At 35.9% G+C, this 24,445-nt stretch overlaps 1 protein-coding gene and 1 pseudogene across 5 annotated transcripts in view; both read left to right on the top strand.

The window, feature by feature from the left end:
* The window catches only part of PRKD1 (protein kinase D1), a 340,452-nt gene that overhangs the window by 286,417 nt on the left and 29,590 nt on the right, over window positions 1–24,445 (top strand). For all 5 annotated transcript variants that reach the window (XM_028495666.2, XM_024134023.3, XM_055088374.1 and 2 more), the window contains 6 exons: window positions 2,543–2,666; window positions 4,209–4,286; window positions 7,385–7,664; window positions 8,716–8,768; window positions 11,273–11,345; window positions 13,810–13,916. In XM_028495666.2, the coding sequence (XP_028351467.1) occupies window positions 2,543–2,666; window positions 4,209–4,286; window positions 7,385–7,664; window positions 8,716–8,768; window positions 11,273–11,345; window positions 13,810–13,916 (715 nt within the window). The remainder of the gene's footprint in view (window positions 1–2,542; window positions 2,667–4,208; window positions 4,287–7,384; window positions 7,665–8,715; window positions 8,769–11,272; window positions 11,346–13,809; window positions 13,917–24,445) is intronic.
* On the top strand, window positions 5,139–5,780 carry LOC102987512 (thioredoxin reductase-like selenoprotein T; annotated as a pseudogene).

Below are 24,445 nucleotides of genomic sequence, written 5' to 3'. Positions count from 1 at the left end.
AGTGAGAGAGGCCCGCGTACTGCAAAAAAAAAAAAAAAAAAAAAAAAAAAAAAAAAAAAAATTCATGATTAATGGGAAGAGGTCAAAATATCAACATTAACAGGAGATTGGAAGAAGTTGTTTCCAAACCTCACGGATGACTTTGAGTGGTTCAAGACTGCAGTGGAGAAAGTAACTGCTGATGTGGTGGAAATAGCATGAGAACTAAAATTAGAAGTGGAGCCTGAAGATGTGACTGCAATGTCATGATAAAACTTTTAAGGGTTGAACAGAGGAAGTGGTTTCCTGAGATGGAATCTACTCCTGATGAAGATTCTGTGAAGTTTGTTAAAATGACAACAAAGGATTTAGGATATTACATACATTTAGTTGATAAAGCAGTAGCAGAGTTCGAGAGGATTGACTCCAATTTTGAAAGAAGTCCTGTGGGTAAAATGCTATAAAACAGCATTGCGTGCTACAGGGAGATCATTCGTGAAAGGAAGAGTCAATCGATGCTGCAGACTTTATTGTTGTCCTATTTTAAGATATTGCCACAGTCATACCAGCCTTCAGCAAACACCATCCACATCAGTCCACAGCCGTCAACAAGGCAAGACTCTCCACCAGCAAAAAAATTATATCTCCCCTGAAGGCTGAGGTGATGGTTAGCATTTTTTAAAGCAATAAACTAATTTTTAATTAAGGTAGATACATTGGTTTTTTTAAGCATAATGCTATTACACACTTAGTAGACCACAGTATAGTATAAACATAACTTATATATACACTGGGAAACCAAAAAAGTCATGTGACTCGCTTTATTGCCATATTTGCTTTATATCCGTGATCTGGAACCAAACCTGCAATATCTCCGAGGTATGTCTATAATTTGTTTATAAATGAGTTGTGTACTATGGAGGAGACTCCTAACTTTGGAATTAGGAGGTCGGGATTCCCTTGGAGAAGTGTAGTTTGCATCCTTTCCTGGTATTGCCTCATTTTTTGACCCATTTTCTTTTGCATGTGAGGGTTACACGTATGTGCAAATGACAAATTTACTACTAAGTTAATATTTATTCAAAGCTCATTGTGTAAGGGTAAGCTGGGACGAAGTGAGAGAGTGGCATGGACATATATACACTACCAAACATAAACTAGATAGCTAGTGGGAAGCAGCCGCATAGCACAGGGAGATCAGCTCGGTGTTTTGTGACCACCTAGAAGGGTGGGATAGGGAGGGAGGGAGGGAGACGCAAGTGGGAGGAGATATGGGGATATATGCATATGTATAGCTAATTCACTTTGTTATAAAGCAGAAACTAACACACCATCGTAAAGCAATTATACTTCAATAAAGACGTTAAAAAAAAAAAAAGCTCATTGTGTGCACATACAGAGATCAGGGATCAACCTCAGCGGACACCATCTATTTTTATAGCTGGCCCCTATTACAAATATCACATACGTCTGGACCTTACTGTTCTTGATTTTATTTCAGAAGTGTGTGGAGTTTCATATTTGTCATCTGATTATCTGTACTTTTTGATTTGTAGATGATCCCCATTTTTTATATTAGTTGTCGGCACACTATGGCCGAATCAGGCTGCTGCCTGTTTTGTAATAAAGTTTTATTGGAACATAACCAGGACCGTTCATAGCTATGGCTTTGGCTGCTTTTGCACCACAATGACAAAGTTAAGTATTCTGCAAAGCCTGAAATATGTATTACCTGGCTCTTTACAAAACTAGTTTCCAAACCTCTGATTTTTGTTATAAAGTGTATTCAAACTTTTGTGTCCATTTTACAAATGCCATATTCCTTGACTGACTGAAATTGTTCATGAGAGGAGAGCAATAAAATAAGTGGATTTTATTCTATTCAATAGCATGAGAAATATTTTTTAAATACTGGAAAATATTAGTCTTATGACCCCACTGTCTTTCAAAGGTGTACATTTCTTTAGTATCAAAAGATTGGTGTGGGCAGGTGGGCCTGTGGTTGGGGGCAGTGAAGGAGAGAGGAAGACACCGAGACAGAAAAGACAGAGAAAGAAAGACATGAAGGATGGGCATAATTCCGTGAGCAATTGTTGTTTAAAAGACAGTTTCAACAGCAGATTCTAATTTTTGTGAAATTATCCAGAGAGAGACTGAAATTCACAGTAACTGGTATTATCTCTAAATGATTAATATTACGGCTGTAATATGTAGCAAGCAAATAAGCGTTTATGTGTGATTCTGAATACTGTGGCCTCAGTACACTAAAACTGTAATCTACCCAATGTTCACCCCAATACTGAGCACCATGCAGTTCAACCTGAAAACCAAGGTGCTTATTATCCTCCCTCGGGATTGTTAAGGTGTACATATAAAGCGCCTATCACTCTTCAGAGTAATCCAGATTCTGAACTATGGTACTCTGGCAGTACCGTTCACTAAAAATGGGATTTGAATTTTTTTTTTTACTTTCACTTTGAAATAGCTGAAATAAGGTTTTATGCAGGAAAAGAAGATCTGTATCTAAAAACATTTCTTCCCTAAAATATTTTGACTTTTCAAGTCCATCAACAAGCAACAATATCCCACTCATGAGAGTAGTGCAGTCTGTCAAACACACGAAGAGGAAAAGCAGCACGGTGATGAAAGAAGGATGGATGGTCCACTACACCAGCAAGGACACACTGGTAAGATCCACAGCAAGAAATTTTCTCTTGTCTTGTGAGCTTTAATTAGAGGAGCTGCTGATGCCCTGTCAACACTGTGGGATGTCTGGGTTACCAGGAACAAACCTCAGTGCAGGCAGCGCACCGGATTGGGGGAGCACGTTCACCGTCTCTGAGTGTCCCAAGTAGTTGAGCAAACAACTGAGTTAGAAAAAAGTGTAGACAGCAATCTCAGGGAAACAAACTCATTTCCCTCCATTACTTGAGATGATCTCCAAACAACTTGAATGTCTTGCCTGTCATTTTACAGGCTTGCTTTCAGAACACTCTTCTGTGATTCAGGTTTTTTTTTTTTTTAAAGCACTGCATTTTAGGGAGAGAAGAAACAATGATAACTATTATATACTTCTTAAATCCTTAGGTGTTCACTTAAAAACTGACCTATTCAGAAATACAGGAATCCTATATTTTATTAGATAAAAGACAACACATTTTAATTTTTTCATATAGTCTGAGTAGTTCATTACTCCTTATTTTCCTAATAGTTGATGAATGAGTTTGTGCATGTGTGTAAGAGAGAAAAAAATTGATGTATGTTTCAGTTAAGCTAAATGACATTTAGTGCTAAGCTTCTTTCTCAGCTATTCGTAGTGTTTTCCTCATCACCCCCTAGCTATAGGATTCCTATCATTTCTTTAGATAAATGGACATCTATAACCTAATCGCCCTAGCTATAATCTCAACCTTCTCTTCTGGAGGGAGATTTACATGACTTACTGTAGGACTCAACTGAATACTATCCAGTCCTTCCTAGACATGGTAAAATATTTGAAGCATATTTAGTGTATTTGACTAGCCTAAGATAGGTTGTGGAAGAGACCAAGAATAGTATTAGGGCGTTTTGGTCTAAAAAGAAGAAACACATACACACATACAGACACACAAGGACCTGATCACCAAATCATAGAAGTTTAGATCTGCAGTGAGCTTAAGAGAGAATTGAGTTATTGATGCACTCTCCTGATGTTGTTAAGTTGATGCCATGGAGTCAACCTTGCCATCCTACAGAACATTCTTTAGTTCTGCTGTAACAGTCAGAGAGCTCTTCCATCTCTAATGGAAGCCAGAATACCTGGCTGGATCAGCATGGCATGCCTTATGTTCTAAAATAATAAGAATATATAAATATTATATCTCCTGTTAAGCCTTTTTATTTTATTACAACTACAAATCCACCTTTAGCTCTTCAAGCCATCAAATAAATTTTAAAATGGAGTTTTCTATTTACTATACATGCAATAAGTGCCAGGCACTGCTTGGGTGCTAATACATCATCTCCTTTATTATTCATAACTCTCGGATGTAGCCACAGAAACTCACCACACATTTGCTGAGTAGTCACCTTCTAGAGTCTTGAAATTGAGTGTTAGTCTTCCTGGTCCAAAGCCCATGCACTTTCCACCATCGAATCTTATGTCCCCAGTGGGAAAATGTTTTTGATTTTTATCTATCTTGGATATTTTTTAAGTTTTTAAAAGATACTAAATCCAACTTCTGTTTCAGCGGAAACGGCACTATTGGAGATTGGATAGCAAGTGTATTACCCTCTTTCAAAATGACACAGGAAGCAGGTACTACAAGGTAAGGGTGGCTCTTTTCTTGACTGAAGTTTCACGTCCCCTCTTTCTTTCTCATGGGAATGTAGAGTATCAGAAGTACAAAATACATCCAATAGACATGACTCTTTTGGAGCTTGCTCCAAGCGATATTTTTTCTTCTCTGTAGTTTACACATTTGGGGGGAATCAGGTTGTGACCCCATGTTAGTCATCTGTGAATTTCAGATATCCCTGTGGAATGCTTCTGACCCCATGTGATGGTGGGGCAGGAGGGGGAGGGGGAGAGAAGAAGCTTAACTGACTATTTTAGCAGAGATATGTGATTTAACTAGAAAATTCAAGGTCACAGAAGATTAGCGAAAAGTAAATTCCTGAAATCTGTTCTATCCAACTTTCTTGGTTTTGTTTTGCATCTGTAGCCTTGCAGTACGTCACTGGGGGTTAAGAAACATATGATTTCTCCATGTGTTGTCAATATTCACAAAGAACACTTTCCTCTAGAAAAAAATTTGTCAGCTATTTTCATTCTGTCTCTCTACATGAAATAATACAGGTGTCACATAATGTTATCACCCAGTAAAACACGGTTCCAAAAGAAATTCATACTGAAGACAGTATATACTTGTTCCTTCAAGATTAATGCAGGCTCAGGCATAGTTGGTGTCATTCTCCATGGCCCCTTTACACAGATCTAACAGAAAAAAGAGACCTCGTTAACTTTTCAATTACAAATTTGTTTTAAAAGTTATTATTTCTTAGTCACTCTATACCTCCTGGAAGACAATGTGGTGATTAATTTTTTTAGTATCTATGTTGTCTTAAAAGCAACTACTTTTAGAGTCTGAGGGTGGCCGAAATGGCTGGCTTGTTTTAAGATGAAGCTTCTGCTACTTCTGGTGGTGGTGTCGACGGTGGTCCAGAGCGATGCCTCGGCCAACCTGGGCGGCATGCCTGGCAAGAGATTAAAGATGCAGTACGCCACGGGGCCGCTGCTCAAGTTCGAGATTTGTGTTTCCTGAGGTTATAGGTGGGTGTTTGAGGAGTACACGCGGGTTGTTAGCCAGCGGTACCCAGGCATCCTCATTGAAGGCGAGGATTACCTCCCTCAACCAATATATAGACACATAGCATCGTTCCTGTTGGTCTTCAAGCTAGCCTATTAATTAGGCTTAATAATTGTTGGCAAGGATCCTTTTGCTTTGTTTGGCATGGAAGCTCCTAGCATCTGGCAGTGAGGCCAAGAAAATAAGGTCTATGCATGCATGATGGTCTTCTTCTTGAGCAACATGATTGAGAACCAGTGTATGTTAACAGGTGCATTTGAGATAACTTTGAATGATGTACCTGTGTGGTCTAAGCTGGAAGCTGGTCACCTTCCATCATGCAACAGCTTGTTCAAATTCTTGACAATGAAATGAAGCTCAATGTGCATATGGATTCAATCCCACACCATCGATCATAGCCCCACCTATCAGCACTGAATACTCTTTTACATTAAGGGATTTTTGCAAGAGCAGCGTGACTAAGCTAGCCTATTAATTAGGCTTAATAATTGTTGGCAAGGATCCTTTTGCTTTGTTTGGCATGGAAGCTCCTAGCATCTGGCAGTGAGGCCAAGAAAATAAGGTCTATGCATGCATGATGGTCTTCTTCTTGAGCAACATGATTGAGAACCAGTGTATGTTAACAGGTGCATTTGAGATAACTTTGAATGATGTACCTGTGTGGTCTAAGCTGGAAGCTGGTCACCTTCCATCATGCAACAGCTTGTTCAAATTCTTGACAATGAAATGAAGCTCAATGTGCATATGGATTCAATCCCACACCATCGATCATAGCCCCACCTATCAGCACTGAATACTCTTTTACATTAAGGGATTTTTGCAAGAGCAGCGTGACTGACATTATGAAGGCCTGTACTGAAGACAGCAAGCTGTTAGTACAGACCAGATGCTTTCTTGGCAGGCTCGTTGTACCTCTTGGAAAACCTCAACGCAAAGCAGTTTTTCAGTGCTGGCACATTTTGGAATTCTGCACGTTCGTTGAGTGCAATAATACTGTATAGTTTTTTTTTTTTCTTCCCCAAGTCCACTCGGTTAATAGTTTTTTTAAAAAATGCAGACATTACTACTTGTACTTCTTTTTTTCTCAGTCATATTTGAAAAAGTAGAAAACTGAGTTGCAATTTAATATTTTTTTTCAAAGATGTCTGTTAAGTCTGCTGTGATTTTATATGAATTTTCCTTTTTTATAGTTTAAAATTGATCTTTTCGGGACTAGAGCTGAAGTTCCCAAATACTTTGTAAGAGTTTATCAGACATCTCTAATTAGGTCATGTCCAATTTATATAGTTTTCAAAATACTGCAGATTGTGAACAGCACATTATATAAGATAATGGGGGGAAATCCTATATCCAGAGTACTGTACAAATTTGTGTATGTGTTGTGTGTGCGCGTGTGGGATTACCAGAGAGCTACTAAAAGACCAACCACTTTTTAAATCCTGTTAATGTAGTTCAAGTGTCCTGCCTTGACCGTCAATTTAATGAGTTGATTAACTGGGCTTTTATACTTAATTCAATAAAAAACTAAGCAGATGTAATTTAAAAACAAAACAAACAAAAAGCAACTACTTTTAAAACCACTCTCTGTGGTTTTTCTCATTAAAACTATTCATGTGGCTATATTATTATATTAACATCTATCAAATCAAATTGTACGATTCATTTTCAGTGCCTTAAAGAATAGTTGAAATTTAAAAACAGCTGCTCATACCCAAATGCATTTCAAAAGGGTCGTGATTTTACCTCACCATTATAAAAATTATCATTTACATTCTAAGTCTTAGATTTTGATGCAGCTTCAAAATTATTATTCTTATTCTTACTTATTCTTACCACATGAACATAGTAAAAAAGTCACTTGAATTTTTCTGTAGAAAGGAGATGATAAATTTTCCCCTACTAAAGGTATTTTTGTATTTTTCTTAGTAATATTCTGTGTCTTATGAAACCATTTGATGGCTGATTGTAATGCCATTTCTCACGTCCCTGGCATGAATTTTATTTGAAAGTTTACATAGTTTTGATAAACTGAGTTTAACACACTCTTTCTTCCACAGGAAATTCCTTTATCAGAAATTTTATCTCTGGAACCAGCAAAACCATCAGCTTTAATCCCTAGCGGGGCCAGTCCTCACTGTTTTGAGATCACTACAGCAAATGTCGTGTATTATGTGGGAGAAAATGTGGTCAATCCCTCCAGCCCACCACCAAGTAGCAGTGTCCTCACCAGCGGCATTGGTGCAGACGTAGCCAGTATGTGGGAGATGGCGATCCGGCATGCCCTCATGCCCGTTATTCCCAAGGGTTCCTCCGTGGGTTCAGGAACCAACGTGCACAGTGAGTCTGGTAGTTTTCTGACTATCTTTAGAACAGGTGAAGAGAGACTCTTTGGGGATGATTTATTTTATTGGCGAACATAGGGTCTCCAAATAAAAGCTGCTGCTACACATACTAAGATAGTTCATTCATTAAATGATCCTATTTTTCATTTTACATTAAAATTTTGAACATGTCAACCCAATATATTAGGCAATAGCAGAAACCTAGAGCTGTTGGTCATAAAAGAAGAAGTAATCTAGTCAGCTTGAGCTTGACCTGGAATGCCAGTCATGCCATTTGTAAATGTGAGTTAACATGTGTCATGAAAACCACCTAATATGCTATTCCGGGCAGGATGCTTAGTGTGCAGAGTACCTGGAAACTCTTGATCATTTTATCCCAGGAAGAAATCTCTGTTCATTGTAGAATGAGATAAATTTTACCAAAATGCAAACAGGATCAAGTATTGAAGGTGAATTTGTAAAAGATATTTTAGAGGAGTATCTATTTAAAATGCAACTTAAAATCTTATAATGGCTATTAATAATGAAGCCTATGACAAAAAGCCCTCTGTTTTCACATCACAGTGTGTTATCTGATGGTCTATCACAACTTTTTAATTGATCTCTACAACCAATGTACATATTAATAGAATATACATGCCTAGTTGGGTGCTAAGCATTTTATGTGAAGTCTCTATTTTAATGCCTAAAATAACCCCAATAGGTAGATGTTAATGATTAGCCTGTTTTACAGGTGAGGGAATCAGGCCCTAGAGACATTAAGTTGTCTCAGCTTGTACCAGAGTTACGAAATGGTGCACCAGTATTTGAACCCAAGTCTTTACGACTCCTAACTCTAAACTGACAAAATATTATTTTTCAAAGCCAAGTACAGAGTAAATCTGTAACTGTAAAAGGAAAGAAACATTCTAATAGACATTTTTCTAGAAAAGTCTAATTATTATGGTTTTAAAACAGCCCTGCAGCTTGATTAACAAGCATGTATTTACTTGTTTTGCTATTATCTCTCTTACTTATTTTGTGTATTTTTTAACATGTATTTCCAGGAGATATTTCTGTGAGTATTTCGGTATCAAATTGCCAGATTCAAGAAAATGTGGTGAGTGTGTACCTACTAATATAAAACTTGATACTGTGATCCTTTATTTGAAAATAAGAGCATCATAAAATACATTTTTATTGATCTGAAATTTTAATTTTTTAGTGTTTTCTAGAAAATAAAATAGGGTCCTTTTGGATGTTTTTCTTCTATAAAATTTTAGAAACATTACATTGTATCAGTTCTCTTAGTGATTTTCTGTCATCTGTTCTGTAGTGTGGAAAGTTAAATACCTATTTTTCATCTCAGATAAACAATTATAATGCAATGCCTGATTTTTCACATGTTTGAGCATCTTGGTACTGGAATTTTAAATGGTTGATACTATGTAATACCAGATAAAATGAAATAAATTATTTGAGTTGCATGAAAACTTAAACATGTCCTTATTCTCATTGCTTGATTACTACCCAGAAGTGCTGTCGTTTGACAAGGAGCTGCATATACTCTTACAATCACTTGTACTTAACAAGGAGACCTCAGAAAGCTGCATAAATCAGATTTTATGGATCTACATTCTAGCACCCTAGTCAGCTGTGCCACATAACTCCATCTTTTCAGCTCAGTTTTTGAAAATTGTAGATCATACATATTATGAAATAATTTACACTCTGTCATATGTTTGCTTCTTTTGGTTATACTTTGTCACTGTTGCAAGCAGCCCAAAAGTAATAAGGCCTTTCTTACCTCATCCTGTGACTCGATCTTTCTCTCTATTTTGACTGCTATGCCTGTCACCAAAAGGAAAAAGTTTGTAACCTTACACTGATCTGAGTCTATTTTTTAAAGAATAAACTCCATGAAACTCGATTCATCACTAGCATAGCTTTGCAAACTTTGCTAAATTGGCATAAAGTAAACTGAAAACCAAATATGATTGAGAGAATTAGGGAAACTTTGTAATGAAAATTAGACATATTCTTGTTCTGTCAATCATGAGATAGATTTCTAAAGACCTGAAGGTTCCTGTTGTTCTTGCTTAGCCAGAGAAGACTTTGGGAAATACTGATCTACCTATAAGCCTCTTGGGAAATTCTAGATTCCTGTGGGGTTCTTCCACCCTGTTTGGCTGAAAATTCTGGGTGGCCATTGAGTTATCAGAGAAAGATGGAGTAGTAGTTTGGACTCAGAATACTGGAGTAGTATTAATTGATTTTCTTGTCTTCAGACAACCTTGAACTCTGAACCATGGATACTCTGAAGGGATCACAGGATAGAGAGAACTTGTAGTTGTTTTCTGGGGGGAAGGACAAAGGGAAAGGATAGCAATGTAGGGAATATGCAGAGGGTAGGATGTGATGTGAAAGGACTTTTATTATTTATTTATTTATTTATTTATTTATTTATTTTTGGCTGCGTTGGGTCTTCGTTGCTGCACGTGGGCTTTTCTCTAGTTGTGGTGAGCGGGGGCTACTCTTCGTTGCAGTGTGTGGGCTTCTCATTGCGGTGACTTCTCTTGTCGCAGAGCATGGACTCTAGGCGCGCGGGCTTCAGTAGTTGTGACACATGGGCTCAGTAGTTGTGGCTCATGGGCTCTAAAGTGCAGGCTCAGTAGTTGTGGCGCACGGGCTTAGTTGCTCCGCGGCATGTGGGATCTTCCCGGACCAGGGCTCGAACCCATGTCCCCTGCATTGGCAGGCGGATCCTTAACCAGTGCACCACCAGGGAAGTCCAGGACTTTTATTTTTGAAAGGACAAAGAGTACAAGGGTGGAGGATAGGCAGAAAATTCCATAGGATGTCATAGGAATACTGAAAGTGAAAAAGTATTGCATTGTGCTTTCATGAATGTGGTCATCAAAATCACAGACTAAGCATAGTCATCTAAAACAGAATGCTTTACTTAGCAATTATTATTTCAAAGAGGAAAGAGTAGACATTTGGAGACTTGTTAACCTCCAGAAGTGGTAAAAGTAGAAGAGTTTGGTTACCTCACAGATGAGAATTTCATCGTGGATTGTCATCTTTTTGTGGTGTCTCTGGCTCACTCACAGTGATTCAGCCCCCTCTTCCTTCAGTTTAAATTCATGTGGATGTGGATGATTGATAAAGAGGCAGCCACAGCATTTTAGCCATAAAGAATGAAATGGTTGGAATCAGGACTCACACAGACATATGCTTGGGAGCCATGATTATTTAATGTGAGATTTCTAAATAACCATTGCAATAAGCAAATCACTTTTTGAATACTGACATTATGTATGTAAATGACATATAGTTTTAAGTCTTTTTTCTCTCTAATGAAACCTATATAATTGAACATTGGAAAATTTCTGCTGCTTAAGATTAGAATAGTTGTCCAACATTACAGTATTACATTAAATTGAAGAGTGGGTTTTTAATATTATAGTTATAGTGTAGATTTCATCTAGCATTTAAATTTTAATTGTTTATGTTTAAAATATTTATCAGTGTTAATGGTATATTTAATAAAACTATAGAGTTTATTAGGACTAATCTTTTGTTCCACTTCATGTTTGTTTTTCTCTGGACTTGCACCTATAGGACATCAGCACAGTTTATCAGATTTTTCCTGATGAGGTACTGGGTTCTGGGCAGTTTGGAATTGTTTATGGAGGTAGGTTAATTCACTAAGTATTTTTATTAATTTAAAGTTGTAGCATTTTTGTTTAGAAAAGTAATATCTCCAAGAAAAATATAAAAGACCTATATGTAGATATGTTTTTATGTATGTCTCTCTGTGTTTTACCTCTTTAGAAATTTCTCTTGAGGTAGTCACTAAATGGAAATTTGGTACCTTTCTGTTTTGAAAGAGAAATTTTTCTACTACTAAATATCAACAAAGTTTTGCTTAAATATCAACAAACTCTATACACTATACTGGTTAAATATTGGTTTATTTAGACAAAATATTGAGAAACAAGGCAGCTGTAATCATAAAGATTCCTTTTCCTCTTAGCATATTTGATCAGAATGCTATAGAAGTCCATTCAAAAATTCTTTAATTCTAACATCTTTAACAATATTATGTATTTTGGTAAGGTTTGCATTTTTTACATTTTTGAAGTAAAGTACTGAATTTTTACCTTTTTCTTATTGTCAAGCTATTTGGTGAATTTAGTTAAAACTTCTGCTGTTTTTGATTCTAGCCAGTTCAATGACATTTTTCAAGTCTTTAAGAAAGATTTAATATCAATGTTTCACCTGCCCTATAAAATGACATCATAGCTTTCATTTCCTTAATATAATCAGTAACAGATTAACTTTTTTTGGTGAGGTTGGAGTGCTCTGAAATTATCACAATGTCTCACTCAATATTATTTATCATAGTATAATATTGTGCTTTTTATTTAAAAGCTAATTAAATTCTACTCTATTTTAAAAGTAATTTTGATTCTTACAAAATGCACAAATTTTTTTTGATAGAAAATCTATCAAGTCAGCAACCATTGTGCTTTTTGTTAAGGCATAACAATATAATAGCGGAGACCAAGTACTACACAGAAAATTCTGCAGTATAATAATTGCATGCAAAAAATCATGGTATATAAAGCATGGTAAATATGCGTAACTGCATATAGTGTGGAGGTGAAACAGGGATAAGAAATGAGGTTAGAGAAACCAGCAGGTGCCAGGTAATTTGTAACATCCAACAGTGAAGGAGCAGGCATAGGAAGAGGCCTCCATAAGCTGTGACAAAGTGAGAGAGTGGCATGGACATATATACACTACCAAATGTAAAATAGATAGCTAGTGGGAAGCAGCCGCATAGCACAGGGAGATCAGCTCGGTGGTTTGTGACTACCTAGAGGGGTGGGATAGGGAGGGTGGGAGGGAGGGAGACACAAGAGGGAAGAGATATGGGAACATATATATATGTATAACTGATTCACTTTGTTATAAAGCAGAAACTAACACACCATTGTAAAGCAATTATACTCCAATAAAGATGTTAAAAAATATATGTATTACAGCTGGACACATATGGGATGAGGCAGATAAGAACAGTCACAGAAGAGAGGTCAGTTGCCATAGTGACAGAAGCATAGAGACAAAAGAAGCTGCAACCTTGAAGACAGTTGATGCAATAAAAGTCTGCATTGGAATAGAGATTGCAGCGAGTCAAAGAGTTAAAAAGTGATGTGAAGAAAGTAGAGAACATGAAAGCAAGACAATAGTTTTGTCAGTTGGGAAGGGAAGTATTCTGGAAGGAGATGGAAGGAATAGTGAAAGTGGGATGTAGGAGAAAGGAATGCTAGATTTACACCAAATGTAGAAATAATGGAATTTCAAGTTAGTTTGTATGTGACCAAAATAAAGAGTAATTAGGTTCATTTTCAAATTCAGTTAGCATTCCTATATTCTATACCTTCTATAATCTAGTAGTGTAGGAGTTAAAAGCTTGAGGGTACCTTGTGATTCCCTAGAAAACTTTCTCTGAGAATTAAATGGGATGTGATGTATGTAAAGGGACTATCAGGTGATGACAATGATGATGATGATGATAATTCATATTTTTGAATGTGTATAGTTATCTGGGCACTCTGTGTACTGTACGTATCTTATTACATCTAATTCTCACAACAGCCCTACCACTGAAGATGAGGAGCTCAGAAAGCTTAAGTGATTTGCTCAAGATCATGAAGCTAATAAGGGACAGAGCCAAGACTTTTATTCTTTCCATTATAACATACATTCGTTTTTTAGGACTTTAAAATTATACTTTCTTAAGGAGAGTGCTTTTGCCCGTGGTATGAATATTTTCTATATCAAGTAGCTCAATATCCTGTTTCTAAAACATATATTTTACAAGAAAATATCAGGCTGTTCATACAAATAGCTTTTCATGTCCTAATTCTTTTGTGTTCTAAATTGTGGCTAATTTTATAGTGCATATTTGATGTAGAAAATGGAGCTAAGAAGTGAAATCTTTATGGATATAAGTCAGTGCTCATCAGAAATGTTAATTTATTCAGTAAAGCATTTTTATAATTCCAAAAGGTTTTTATAAATTCTGGTATTCTTTGATAGAGATGATATATAATAAGATTATGCTAATATTTCCCTTTTTTATTTTAAAGGAAAACATCGTAAAACAGGAAGAGATGTAGCTATTAAGATCATTGACAAGTTAAGATTTCCAACAAAACAAGAAAGCCAACTTCGTAATGAGGTTGCAATTCTTCAGGTACTTTTTTGTTTTTTATGTAGGGGCTATAAAATGTCCCCTCAACTTCCGCAAAACAAAGAAAAGTTATCCAAATATCTGTGGCATAGATATTTAGGAACATTTTTAAATAACTGAAAGGGCAGATCAAGCATCAAACTGCAGCCTGTGTAGTATCTTTCCTGAGTCTAGGCAGCGGGGTTTTTTTTTATGTACTTAATTCTAGGTTTTAATGTATTATTAATTCTCATTAAATGGGTAATGTTTCAGCATTAGCTCTTAGTGGACACGCTGAGACCATTTTGTTTTACATTATCAATGATCTTGCCTTCATAAACATTCCTCCTTTATGCTGTGATAATTACATGAATTGAGTACGTAGCTGTCAGCATATCAGGTCAAAGAGTAATACATGTCCGAGAATCAGATGATCTTGACCTTATTAATGTCCTCTGTGTCTCACTGTAAGCCTTTTATTTAATATTGAGACTGTTACTTAACTCTTCTCATTTTTAAAGCCAGTCCCTTTTTAAAGCTAGAATTTGTTAATAAAGGTATTATGTGATATATATAATTTCTGTAACTTAAAATTTTTTCTGCAGATCAAAAGGAAATGGAGCAGTTGCTTGCTAAACGTGGTCAACCTAGCTATCTAGTCTAGACAATTTAGACCATTGAAAGTGCTCATTTTTATATAACTTCCATAATTCTCTACTTGTCATGCAAGCTGATCATAATTTCTAATTTACAGTCTAATTGAATAATTTTCAGTTGAACATTGCTAGCAAAGCAAAACAGATTACATTTCTTCATTTATTGTTTCATGTAACTGGCATTTATTGAGGTTATACAATAAAATGTTGAAAAAGATATGATTTCTGCCCTAAAGGAGCCCATGTGTACAGACAACTGAAAATAATTGCTGCTGTACACAAAAAATGACATAAACTTTTCTGGGACTCATATTTTCTAAAGATGGTGTTCTTGTGCTTTTGGACAACTAATGTAACACAGAGAACTACCACAGTGTTCTCTGCTTTCTTGGAAGAAGATAACTACAGATCTTAAGCTGACAATTCATAGATTCATAGCTTAGTCCTTGCTAATCAGATTCTTTTTTTTTTTTTTTTTTATTCTTAATTTGGCAACATTGAGCTGCAAATGACATCTTTCCACACTTGGACCCTGCTGTCCTGGTCTCCACCCTCACATAGTGTCCTGAAGGCAGACTCCTTTGCAGCTTGCCACAGTTAGCATAAGGATAAGACATTTATCCTTCCTTTCAGGACATAAGAGGAGCTTTGCAGTTAACATGGATGGTTATATCTTTCTACATTTTATTGCAGCTGCAGAGGAAGGTCTAATTTTCTGTGTATAGCCCTTTAATTGGCTCTCCTGAGCCTGTCAACACATTATCAGCTGCTGACTCTGTAGTAAGGTAGAAAAATAAAATACACCATAAACCGACTCCATCTCCTTTGCAAAAGAGTAGCTGCAATCAACATCTCAGATGCAGTAAACATACATTTGGCAAAAATTTCATTGTAATGTGAAAAAAGAGTTTGGTTAGGTTGAAAGTCAAATTCTGCCCCTTGAGCATATGAAGAGTTTGAGCAGCTCTTATATTATGGCCTGAAATCTCAAGAATCCTCATCACTTATCACTCGGCCCCATTGTCCCCAACCATATTTCACTTCCTTCATCAAACTCATATTTACTGAGTACATACCATGAGCTAAGCACTGTTCTAGGCTCAGTGGATACACTGGGGACAAAAACACACAAGTCCTTCCTGTCACGAGTCTTTAAATTGTATTATTCAGGCTTACTTATAGTCTGATGTTTGCAACATACTTATGTGTAGAATTTTTAGTTACAAAACCTGTATAAGGAGTCTTATTAAGGCTTGGCATAAATATATGAGGTTCAGGAGTTCATACTTTATCAAAAGTTGACATTTGTTTCAAGCTTGTTCCTCAAAAATTACTCTGACCTATGTTCTCTTTTTCCCATGAAACTTATCATCTTCTAGCCTATTACAGAATTTCATTTATTATATTTTTTGTGGGTTTCTTTCCCCATCCTCTACCCCAGCCCCTCCACTGGAATATATACATTTCAGGAGGGCGGATATTGTTGTTTTGTTTACTGCTATATCCCAAACACCAGAGATTGCTCCTGACAAACATTAGGTATTTAGCAAATATTTGTTGAATGAATGTTTGTTGAATTAAAATTGTACAGAGACATTATCCTGTCACATAAGAAGACATATTGATACATAGTATCCAACCAGGTAGCAAAAGTCCAGACTCTATTTTCTATTAATGGTTAATTGGTTAGTTAAGAAGAATTGTGTGTTTTGTCCTTTGAAATCCCTCATTCCCCTGTTTTATATTTCTTATCAAAAGAAAGAACTCATTTTTTGAGCCTAAAAAGACAAAATGGTAATGAGGCAAGAGATAAGGGAAGGGTTGTAACTCACTAAGTGATATGTTCAGGAAAAGTACCATGATTGAAATCAGCTGAATGGTGGGGAAGATTTTCTTTTACTAATCTTGAGGAACAGAATTCTGTCCCTCTGGATATAAAAGTGATACCCAGAAGCATTTGGTATTCTCTGCCCTGTGGTCTGTAGCTTATGAAAGCTGTTTTCCTGGTTTATGGTTATACCTGGAGTCTAACAAGTTCTGCCCCATCCCATTCCTGTCTCTGATTCTCCAGAAGGGATCAAGTGGGCCGAAATGGCTGATGGGAGAAAATTCCCCTCATGTAGTTCCGTTAGTCCTCTGGTCGAATTTTGATTTGTTTCTGTTTTTGTAAAAAAAAAAAAAGCACCTTAGCTTATAGAAGACTTCAAAGTTGTATAAATGCAGAATGTGTAAAAAAGTAGACTTCTTTCTTTTTCTATTTCATCTTCTTTACATAACCTATGTGAAGGCTTTTCAAGGTCTGATTCAGTCATTGGAAAACCAAGCTCTTTAGATATTTTTGAATAGTTGGAAAATTGAGGCAAGTGTGAATCTTTTGGCATAGTTATCCCTTATTTATATATTTTCGAATAGCCATTTTCATTATCCCTAAATGCTTCATCATTTTATTATTATGTTTCAGAAGAATGTTAATTAATGTAGATGTTAAACTTGGTTCAAAAATTCCCAGAAGATCCTATTTATATCCTATTTATTCTAAAAGTTGTATCTTGATTTTTAAAAAGGTAAATTTGAAATTACTGTTTTTTCTATTCATGTCAACAAAATAAGAATAAAAAGATAGTTTACTATTATTAAGGGTATCTGACAGAAAACTGACTTCTACAAGGAGATGCAATTACATCTTAGAAGGCTTAGAAACTTAAAATCTAAAATAAGTGATGTGGGCGTGATATATTTAATATAATTTATCAACACAGGCTTGTTCAGTCTAAATTAATTTTTATTTTCTAACATAGTATCACAATGCATAAAAAGCTTTAGGATAATACTTAATTGATTTACTATTATTTTTAATTGATTTACTATTATTGAATATATGAATATTGTATTCTATTTGATTTGAATATAATTCTATATATTCAATTGATTTACTATTATGAATTTAATTCTAATTTATTTACTATTATTTTTCCTCTTTATCTTAAATATCAACTTATTTATCTAAGGAACAATACTAGAGCTTCTGTTTATGATACAGTATATTAAAGCATTTTGGAACTATTATTGAATATATGAATATTGTATTCTATTTGATTTGAATATAATTCTATATATTCAATTGATTTACTATTATGAATTTAATTCTAATTTATTTACTATTATTTTTCCTCTTTATCTTAAATATCAACTTATTTATCTAAGGAAAAGCATTTTGGAATTGTAAAGATGCTGAATACAAAGTGTAGGAAAATAATATGTAAGAATTTTACAGGCCATCAATTAAGTGTATCCCCTTGCACTTATCTCCTAAAATTCCCCCATCATTCTTTTTTTTTTTTTTTTTTTTCGATACGCTGCGGAGCACAGGCTCCGGACGCGCAGGCCCAGCGGCCATGGCTTACAGGCCCAGCCGCTGCGCGGCATGTGGGATCTTCCCGGACCGGGGCACGAACCCGTGTCTCCTGCATCGGCAGGCGGACTCTCAACCACTGCGCCACCAGGGAAGCCCCCCCATCATTCTTATTTCTCTGTTGGGAGGCAGTCCTCTTCCCATTCTTAACTTTAAAACAAAATAACAGTAATAACAAACTGTGAGCTCGATATGTCTGCCACCTCTCATAACTGCAGCACGTTTTATATTGCCACACTTCAGATTTCTGCTCTATGCTACTTTCCTTTCTTATTCATAAATTCCTTTCTTTGGTTTCCACACCTTTCTTAAAATACAAGGCCCTTTGGTCTTCTACCTCTGCCCAACTATCACCCTTCGGCTATTTTTTAGTCTTTACCCTGCTTGACTAGTCTCAGTCCTTCAACAGCATTGATCATTTGCTCCTTTTTAAATCTCACTCCTCACTTCATCCCTGCACTTATCAGGCCCCGTTTCACCTTCCCTGCTAGCTCCATCCTTCTTCTTGAACTTCTTCTGTTCACCTAAATGATTTATGCTTATCTGGAACTCATTCCCAGAGTGAGCTCATCCACTTTAAGAGAGTTGTCTGTCATCTCTTCACAGGTCATTCCTTAATTTATCTCTTGAGCTCTGTTCTTTCAGACACTTCAGTCTCCTGTTTCTGACCTTAGGACATCTCCACTTTGCTGTGCCAGTCTTACCCAAACCACCCAGCCGAAAACCAAATGATTATTCCTAATGTCTTTCCCTGCAAGTTATTCTCTCCCTAATTTTGTCGATTTTGCCATCGTTCTTCCATTTTCTAAGCCTAGTATCCTTTACCTTCGATTAATAAAAATATTAAGTCATTCATCAGTACCCTGAAGCACTTCCTTCTTTGATACAAAGCGATTTACTGGGCCTCTGGGTCATATAACAATGAATGAAACCTTTTAGGATATTTATCATCTATTTGAGCAGATAGATACAAGTAGCTACAAGTCAGGATAGCTGTGGAAATATCGTATACATTATAGCTGATTCACTTTGTTATACAGCAGCAACTAACACAAAAATGTATAGCAATTATACTCCAATAAAGACATTAAAAAAAAAAGTCACGGATTATGACAGAGGTCAGGGCATTGGAATGAAGGATTACTTCAAAGAGAAATATAGCATTGGTGAAATCTTGAAAGATTCACAGACTTTTGGTAACCAAAGAAATGTTGGAAAGGGTTATTAGGCTGAGGGGCCACCTTAATAAAATAAATATACTATGAAATGTAAGTAGAAAACTAGATCATTTTAAAAGAGTGGCTTCAAGCCATTTCATGTGTCCTCAGAAAGAATTCTAGAAGCCTTTATTTCTGTGTATTTTTAAGTTGACAGAACTATTTTGTCAGAAGTTTAAAGAATTTTAATTTTGTACTGTACTAAAAATATTGATATTTGAAAATGAGCTGCTATATAACTTATTTAAATATACTCATTAGAATCTAAATATCAGAAACATTTGATATTTTTTAGCAATCATTTTAAAAATACATGCATAGGCTTTATAAGCAATAATTTATTTTACAGCATTCCTTGTTTTCTTTGACTATGTTACACTGTTCCCACAGAACTGTATTCCAATGTAATGTATTTTTATACTTAAAAGTCTTTTACTGGTCCCTCTTTCATACTTATTTGCATTAAACATAAGTATATATTTTTAAATTTCTTGATTACAACACTAAATGTTTAAAGCATTCTCCTGGATGAATTTATTATTACAGTTATTATTAGTAAACCCCTTATCCAGCAAGATAAATATTCTAAAAAATTTGATCTATTTTTGTTAAACATAAAAAATGATATGTTGCTGAAAATACATTATTTAATGAGATTTTTTTAAATTTAGTTCATAAATTGGTGGGTGATTATTACTTACTGTTTGAATTAAACAGAGTTCAGCAACAACTTTATTTGTTTTTCTAAATTGTAGGAGCCCAGCTGTAAGCCCTCCCAAAACTATCCCAGTGATTTATCTTCGAAATTCATCCTCTCTTTTAATTCTCTCTCTGTTAATAAATCTATTAAATGCTTCTCTAATTTTGGTGAAAGCATGAATTAGAAACTAAATTGCAAAAGAACTGATTTCCAAGTTATTAGGGTCATTCACTTCATATCAACACAGTGTATCAAATTTTCCTTTTATTTTTCTCCCAGACAGTTTTCTTCCCCGTGGCAAGGTACCCTAGTAATATTTGGAATGTGTGAGAAGCATGCCTTCCTTTTGGAACGTGGAAGAAAACTTATTCTGAAAGGCAACTTGGGGATGGAGAATTTGAAGACTGTGGGGATTTTCTCAAATAGATCTGTATTGGAAGAATATTTATAGACTGTTAAGATTCATTCATTCATTCAAAGTATTATAGTTACTGAGTACTCACCATGTTCCAAGCAGTAGAGACACAAATGTAAACAAAGCACATTTTCTTAAAACTATCCCTCTTATCACATATCTTTAAAATCTTCTGGTTCCCCAAGAGTATGCCTACCATAGTTTAGAGACTGCTGTGAAAGGACAGAGTACGCTTGGGTAAGACTGGGAAATGGCTTTCATATGAGTTCATGGAGATCCTTAGATATTGTGCCAAGTCAACTGGATTTCATTATGCTTTGGTGATTGTGAATTATTGAAATATTTTGAAAAAGAAATTTTTATGATCAGATCAGTATTGGGGGATGACATATTATAGAGAAGAAAGTTTAAAGGCAAGAAAACTTTGTTAGAAGCTATTTTCAACTAGTTGTGACAGTCAAAATGCCCTCGTTCTTGTATAAATAAATAATGCCATTTTAGGCTCTAATTAGAAAACTATGATGTTTTATGAGGAGGAAGAGTTTGTAGAGTGGCTGCTCATTGTTCTAGATGTTACAGCTGTCTCAGAAGCTTAGACCTGGGGGGAAAAATTGGGCATTGGGTGCAAAAGAAATCAGAGAACATGTCAGAGTGATATCTTTAAAGGCAATGGAACCTCAAGATCAGGAGGGGATTTGGTAACACAAAACAACACTGTGGCGGTACATGAGCTTAAAAACAGAATAAGCTGTAAGGAAGAAGTTTTTCCAGTTAGGAAGGCGAGGAATCCAAATTGTCAAGGTGGATGTCATAACAGGTACAGAGGACACTGCAGTGAGAAGACTGACAAGGCAGCATTCAGAAATCCAGACAACATGCTCAAATGCACTCTGAGAGCAAAGTGAGGAGGCTTAAGTGGCGTGGCCCCTGAAGCATACTAGTTAGAACAGGCAGGACATGTCCTAAATGGATTTGAGTCCAAGGAAGGCATTGAGGCAATGGATAACATAGAGTTTAGAGAGCCTAAGTTCTGGGGTTAGACTGCCTGGGTTCTCACATCAGGCTTAAGAGTCTTAGGAGCTTGGATAAGTTACTTAAGTTCTCTGACTCTCACTTTCCTTATCCAGAAACCTTGAACAGATGTTATAAGAATTGAGTGTGATAATTTTGTGAAATTCTTAGTACCTAGCATATAGTAAAGATTCCAAACTTATACTACTAGTATTGCCACCACTAAGTTGTAAATCTAGCTCCTAGGAACAAGTTCAAATAACTTGATATTGAGAATTTCCTAAATAGAGAACATAGAGACACATAATTTCATTGTAACAGAGAACACAGTTGACTCAAATCCTGGGGTAAAGCTGAACATATATACATTAACATATGCCTGACCCCTGGTAGACACTCAGTAAATATTTGTTGAACAAATTATGTAGCCACAGCTCAAGGAAACAGAGGGATACAGAATCACAGAGCATGCCAATAAGACAATAAAGTATTTCTTACCTTAATTCTTTTTTTTTTTCAGGCAAGGCTTTATTTGGGACCCCTGCTGCAACAGGGGGGAACGAAAACAAGCAACAGTTTCCCTTGCTCCCTCCCCAAGGCGGGTGCGAGTTGGTTCCTTATATGGGGTGAGGGTAGGGATGTATCCAGTGTTCGGGCCGAAGGGGTGCGTAGGTGGTTTGCCACCCCTTAGGTAGTGTTGTGTGCAGGGGGCATGTGCATTACCCTGCTTTTGCTCCCAGCTCTTCAAAAGTGGCAGATGGGTTTTTTGGTCTCATTGTATCTTTTGTCCAGAATTTGCCCCAACTGCACATGCATGCATTCCTTTTTGACTACAAAACATGGTAATTTATCTTCACAGAACAAGATTAAATATACATCTTGTAAATACCTGGCTTTGTTCTCTTAGTCTAAAAAGACGATCAAGAGTAGGTGGAAAAGAGGTAATCATGATAGAAAACCAGAGAATAATATTGCTAAATATGAGTGGGAAAATGAAAATTTGCACAAACTGGTGATTTTACTTACATCATGAAAGAGTCAACTTTTCTTTCTCTAGAAAAAATATGCAAAATTTGAGTTCTTTCTCTTTTGTGTGTACTGAGAGGTTAGTTTATACTTCTTTTGCTTCATCTTATATGTTCATCATATTTCTTCGAATATTTTTCTTTTTTATATTACTGCATGAAGAATTTTAGTGAAATTGTTTCTTCTGAAGACATGTTCTGCAGCTCTAAAGTAATCTTGTTATCTTCTGCACATTCCAATAAATAAAGCCCACAGATTATGTGTATATATATCTAAGATAAAGGGAAAAATAAAACAAAGATCTATTATAAGGAAAAGAAAACAAACTTAGAAAATTTTCTGAATAGGTACTGTGTTCCATAAGAAGTTAGTCATAGTGAAAACTTAGTGTCAGAAGGTCAGGTTCCAGTCAAAGCTTTTCCATTTTTTGGCAACCCTCTTTTTGTTTCCTTAATTATGGCTTAGAATTCATCTGACTTGGTGTGTGTGCTTCACAGGAATGTTTTGGGGGGATTAAATTAAATAATATATAAACTGTTTTATATTTATTATTTTTTTAAAAATTATTTATTTATTTATTTGGCTGCGCTGGGTCTTAGTTGTGGCACACAGGATCCTTCTTTGTTGTGGCATGCAGGATCTTTAGTTGCGGCATGCGGAATCTGTAGTTGGGGCAACTTTTAGTTGCGGCATGTGGGATCTAGTTCCCTGACCAGGAATCAAACCTGGGCCCCCTGCATTGGGAGCGTGGAGTCTTAGCCGCTGGACCACCAGGGAAGTTCCTATAAAGTGTTTTTTAAATCAATGTTTCCCAACATATTTTTGGAAGATCATGTCTTTTGAGTTCCTTCATGGAAGAGGGTGGGGGTTAAGATGTTCTCATGAAGACAGTTAAGAAAATATTGTGTACTACATCCAGGTCATCTACATCTTGGAAGTGAATAGTCTTTCACTTATTAAAGATTCTGGGATGCCCCATGATTAAGAACTTATTTAATTTTGATAATATGCCAGTTAAGTGCCACAGAACCCTTACACAGATGTAAGATATCACAAACTGACCTTTTTGCACATAATGTTCTGTCTTCTAACCCTGTACATTAGACTTTACATGGTCACTCCAGTTCCCAATATCCAGTACTTAAGACATCAGAGAGATTATGTGTCTACACAGGTCATTTAACCTTATAATAGAATGTTATGCTTTCTGGGGTGCTGACATTTAAATATAGTAACTGGGCTACGGTGATATGAATTGTTAAAAGTTACACTTTAAATCTAACACCAAGGTAAGATGGGATTCATGTGTTCATGTTTCCAATTAGGCAGGTTAACAGGAAATAAAAAAGTTTTCCAGATGTTGTCTCCATTGCCATGCATTTGTAGCAAATAGAAAAAAATATACAGATATTTGATCCATTTTTTAACTTTTATGTGCAGTAAACACACCTTGACATACAAATTCCAATTTCCTGATTTTAACATGCCATTCTTTTAATTCTTGCCTTTCCACTAAAAACAAACAGTAATGGCATAGAGGAAAGGGGGTCACACTTTATGGGTAGAATGTTTACTAACACTGATTTTTTTAAAAGATAATAATCAGTTATTAATTTTCTGCCTTTGAAGCCTTTGCTGCTTGTTCTCAAATATTACGTCCTTTTGCCTAAATTCAACTTGAAACTCCAGCCTTTGTCGGGGGTTAGGGGATAGATACTAGGATGCATACAGGATCCTTGCTGTGTAAGGGTCTTTCTTTTGATAGAAATCACTCCCTCGACCACCAAAAATTATAGTAACAATTTCACCCATATACAAACATCAATGCCAGTGAAACCTCAGTGTATGTATGACTCTAGATGGTGGGCTTAGGAATCTAGATTTTCCTTTTTAAATTTCTCATTCATACCTCTAATCTGAAAGTTTCCTGGTGATGAGTAGAAAATATCACGTATTTTTATACTGTTTCTACCTGCTGAAAAGTCAAAAAAGGCTAGAAACATGAGAGGTGATGGAAGGGCTTTTTAAACTTTTTTTTTTTTTTTTTTTTTTTTTTGCGGTACGCGGGCCTCTGTTGGTTGTGGCCTCTCCTGTTGCGGAGCACCGGCTCCGGGCG

This window comes from Physeter macrocephalus, chromosome 11 (assembly GCF_002837175.3).
Source record: "Physeter macrocephalus isolate SW-GA chromosome 11, ASM283717v5, whole genome shotgun sequence".
Taxonomy (NCBI): Eukaryota; Metazoa; Chordata; class Mammalia; order Artiodactyla; family Physeteridae; genus Physeter; species Physeter macrocephalus.
This window is presented reverse-complemented; position numbering and strand designations above follow the sequence as displayed.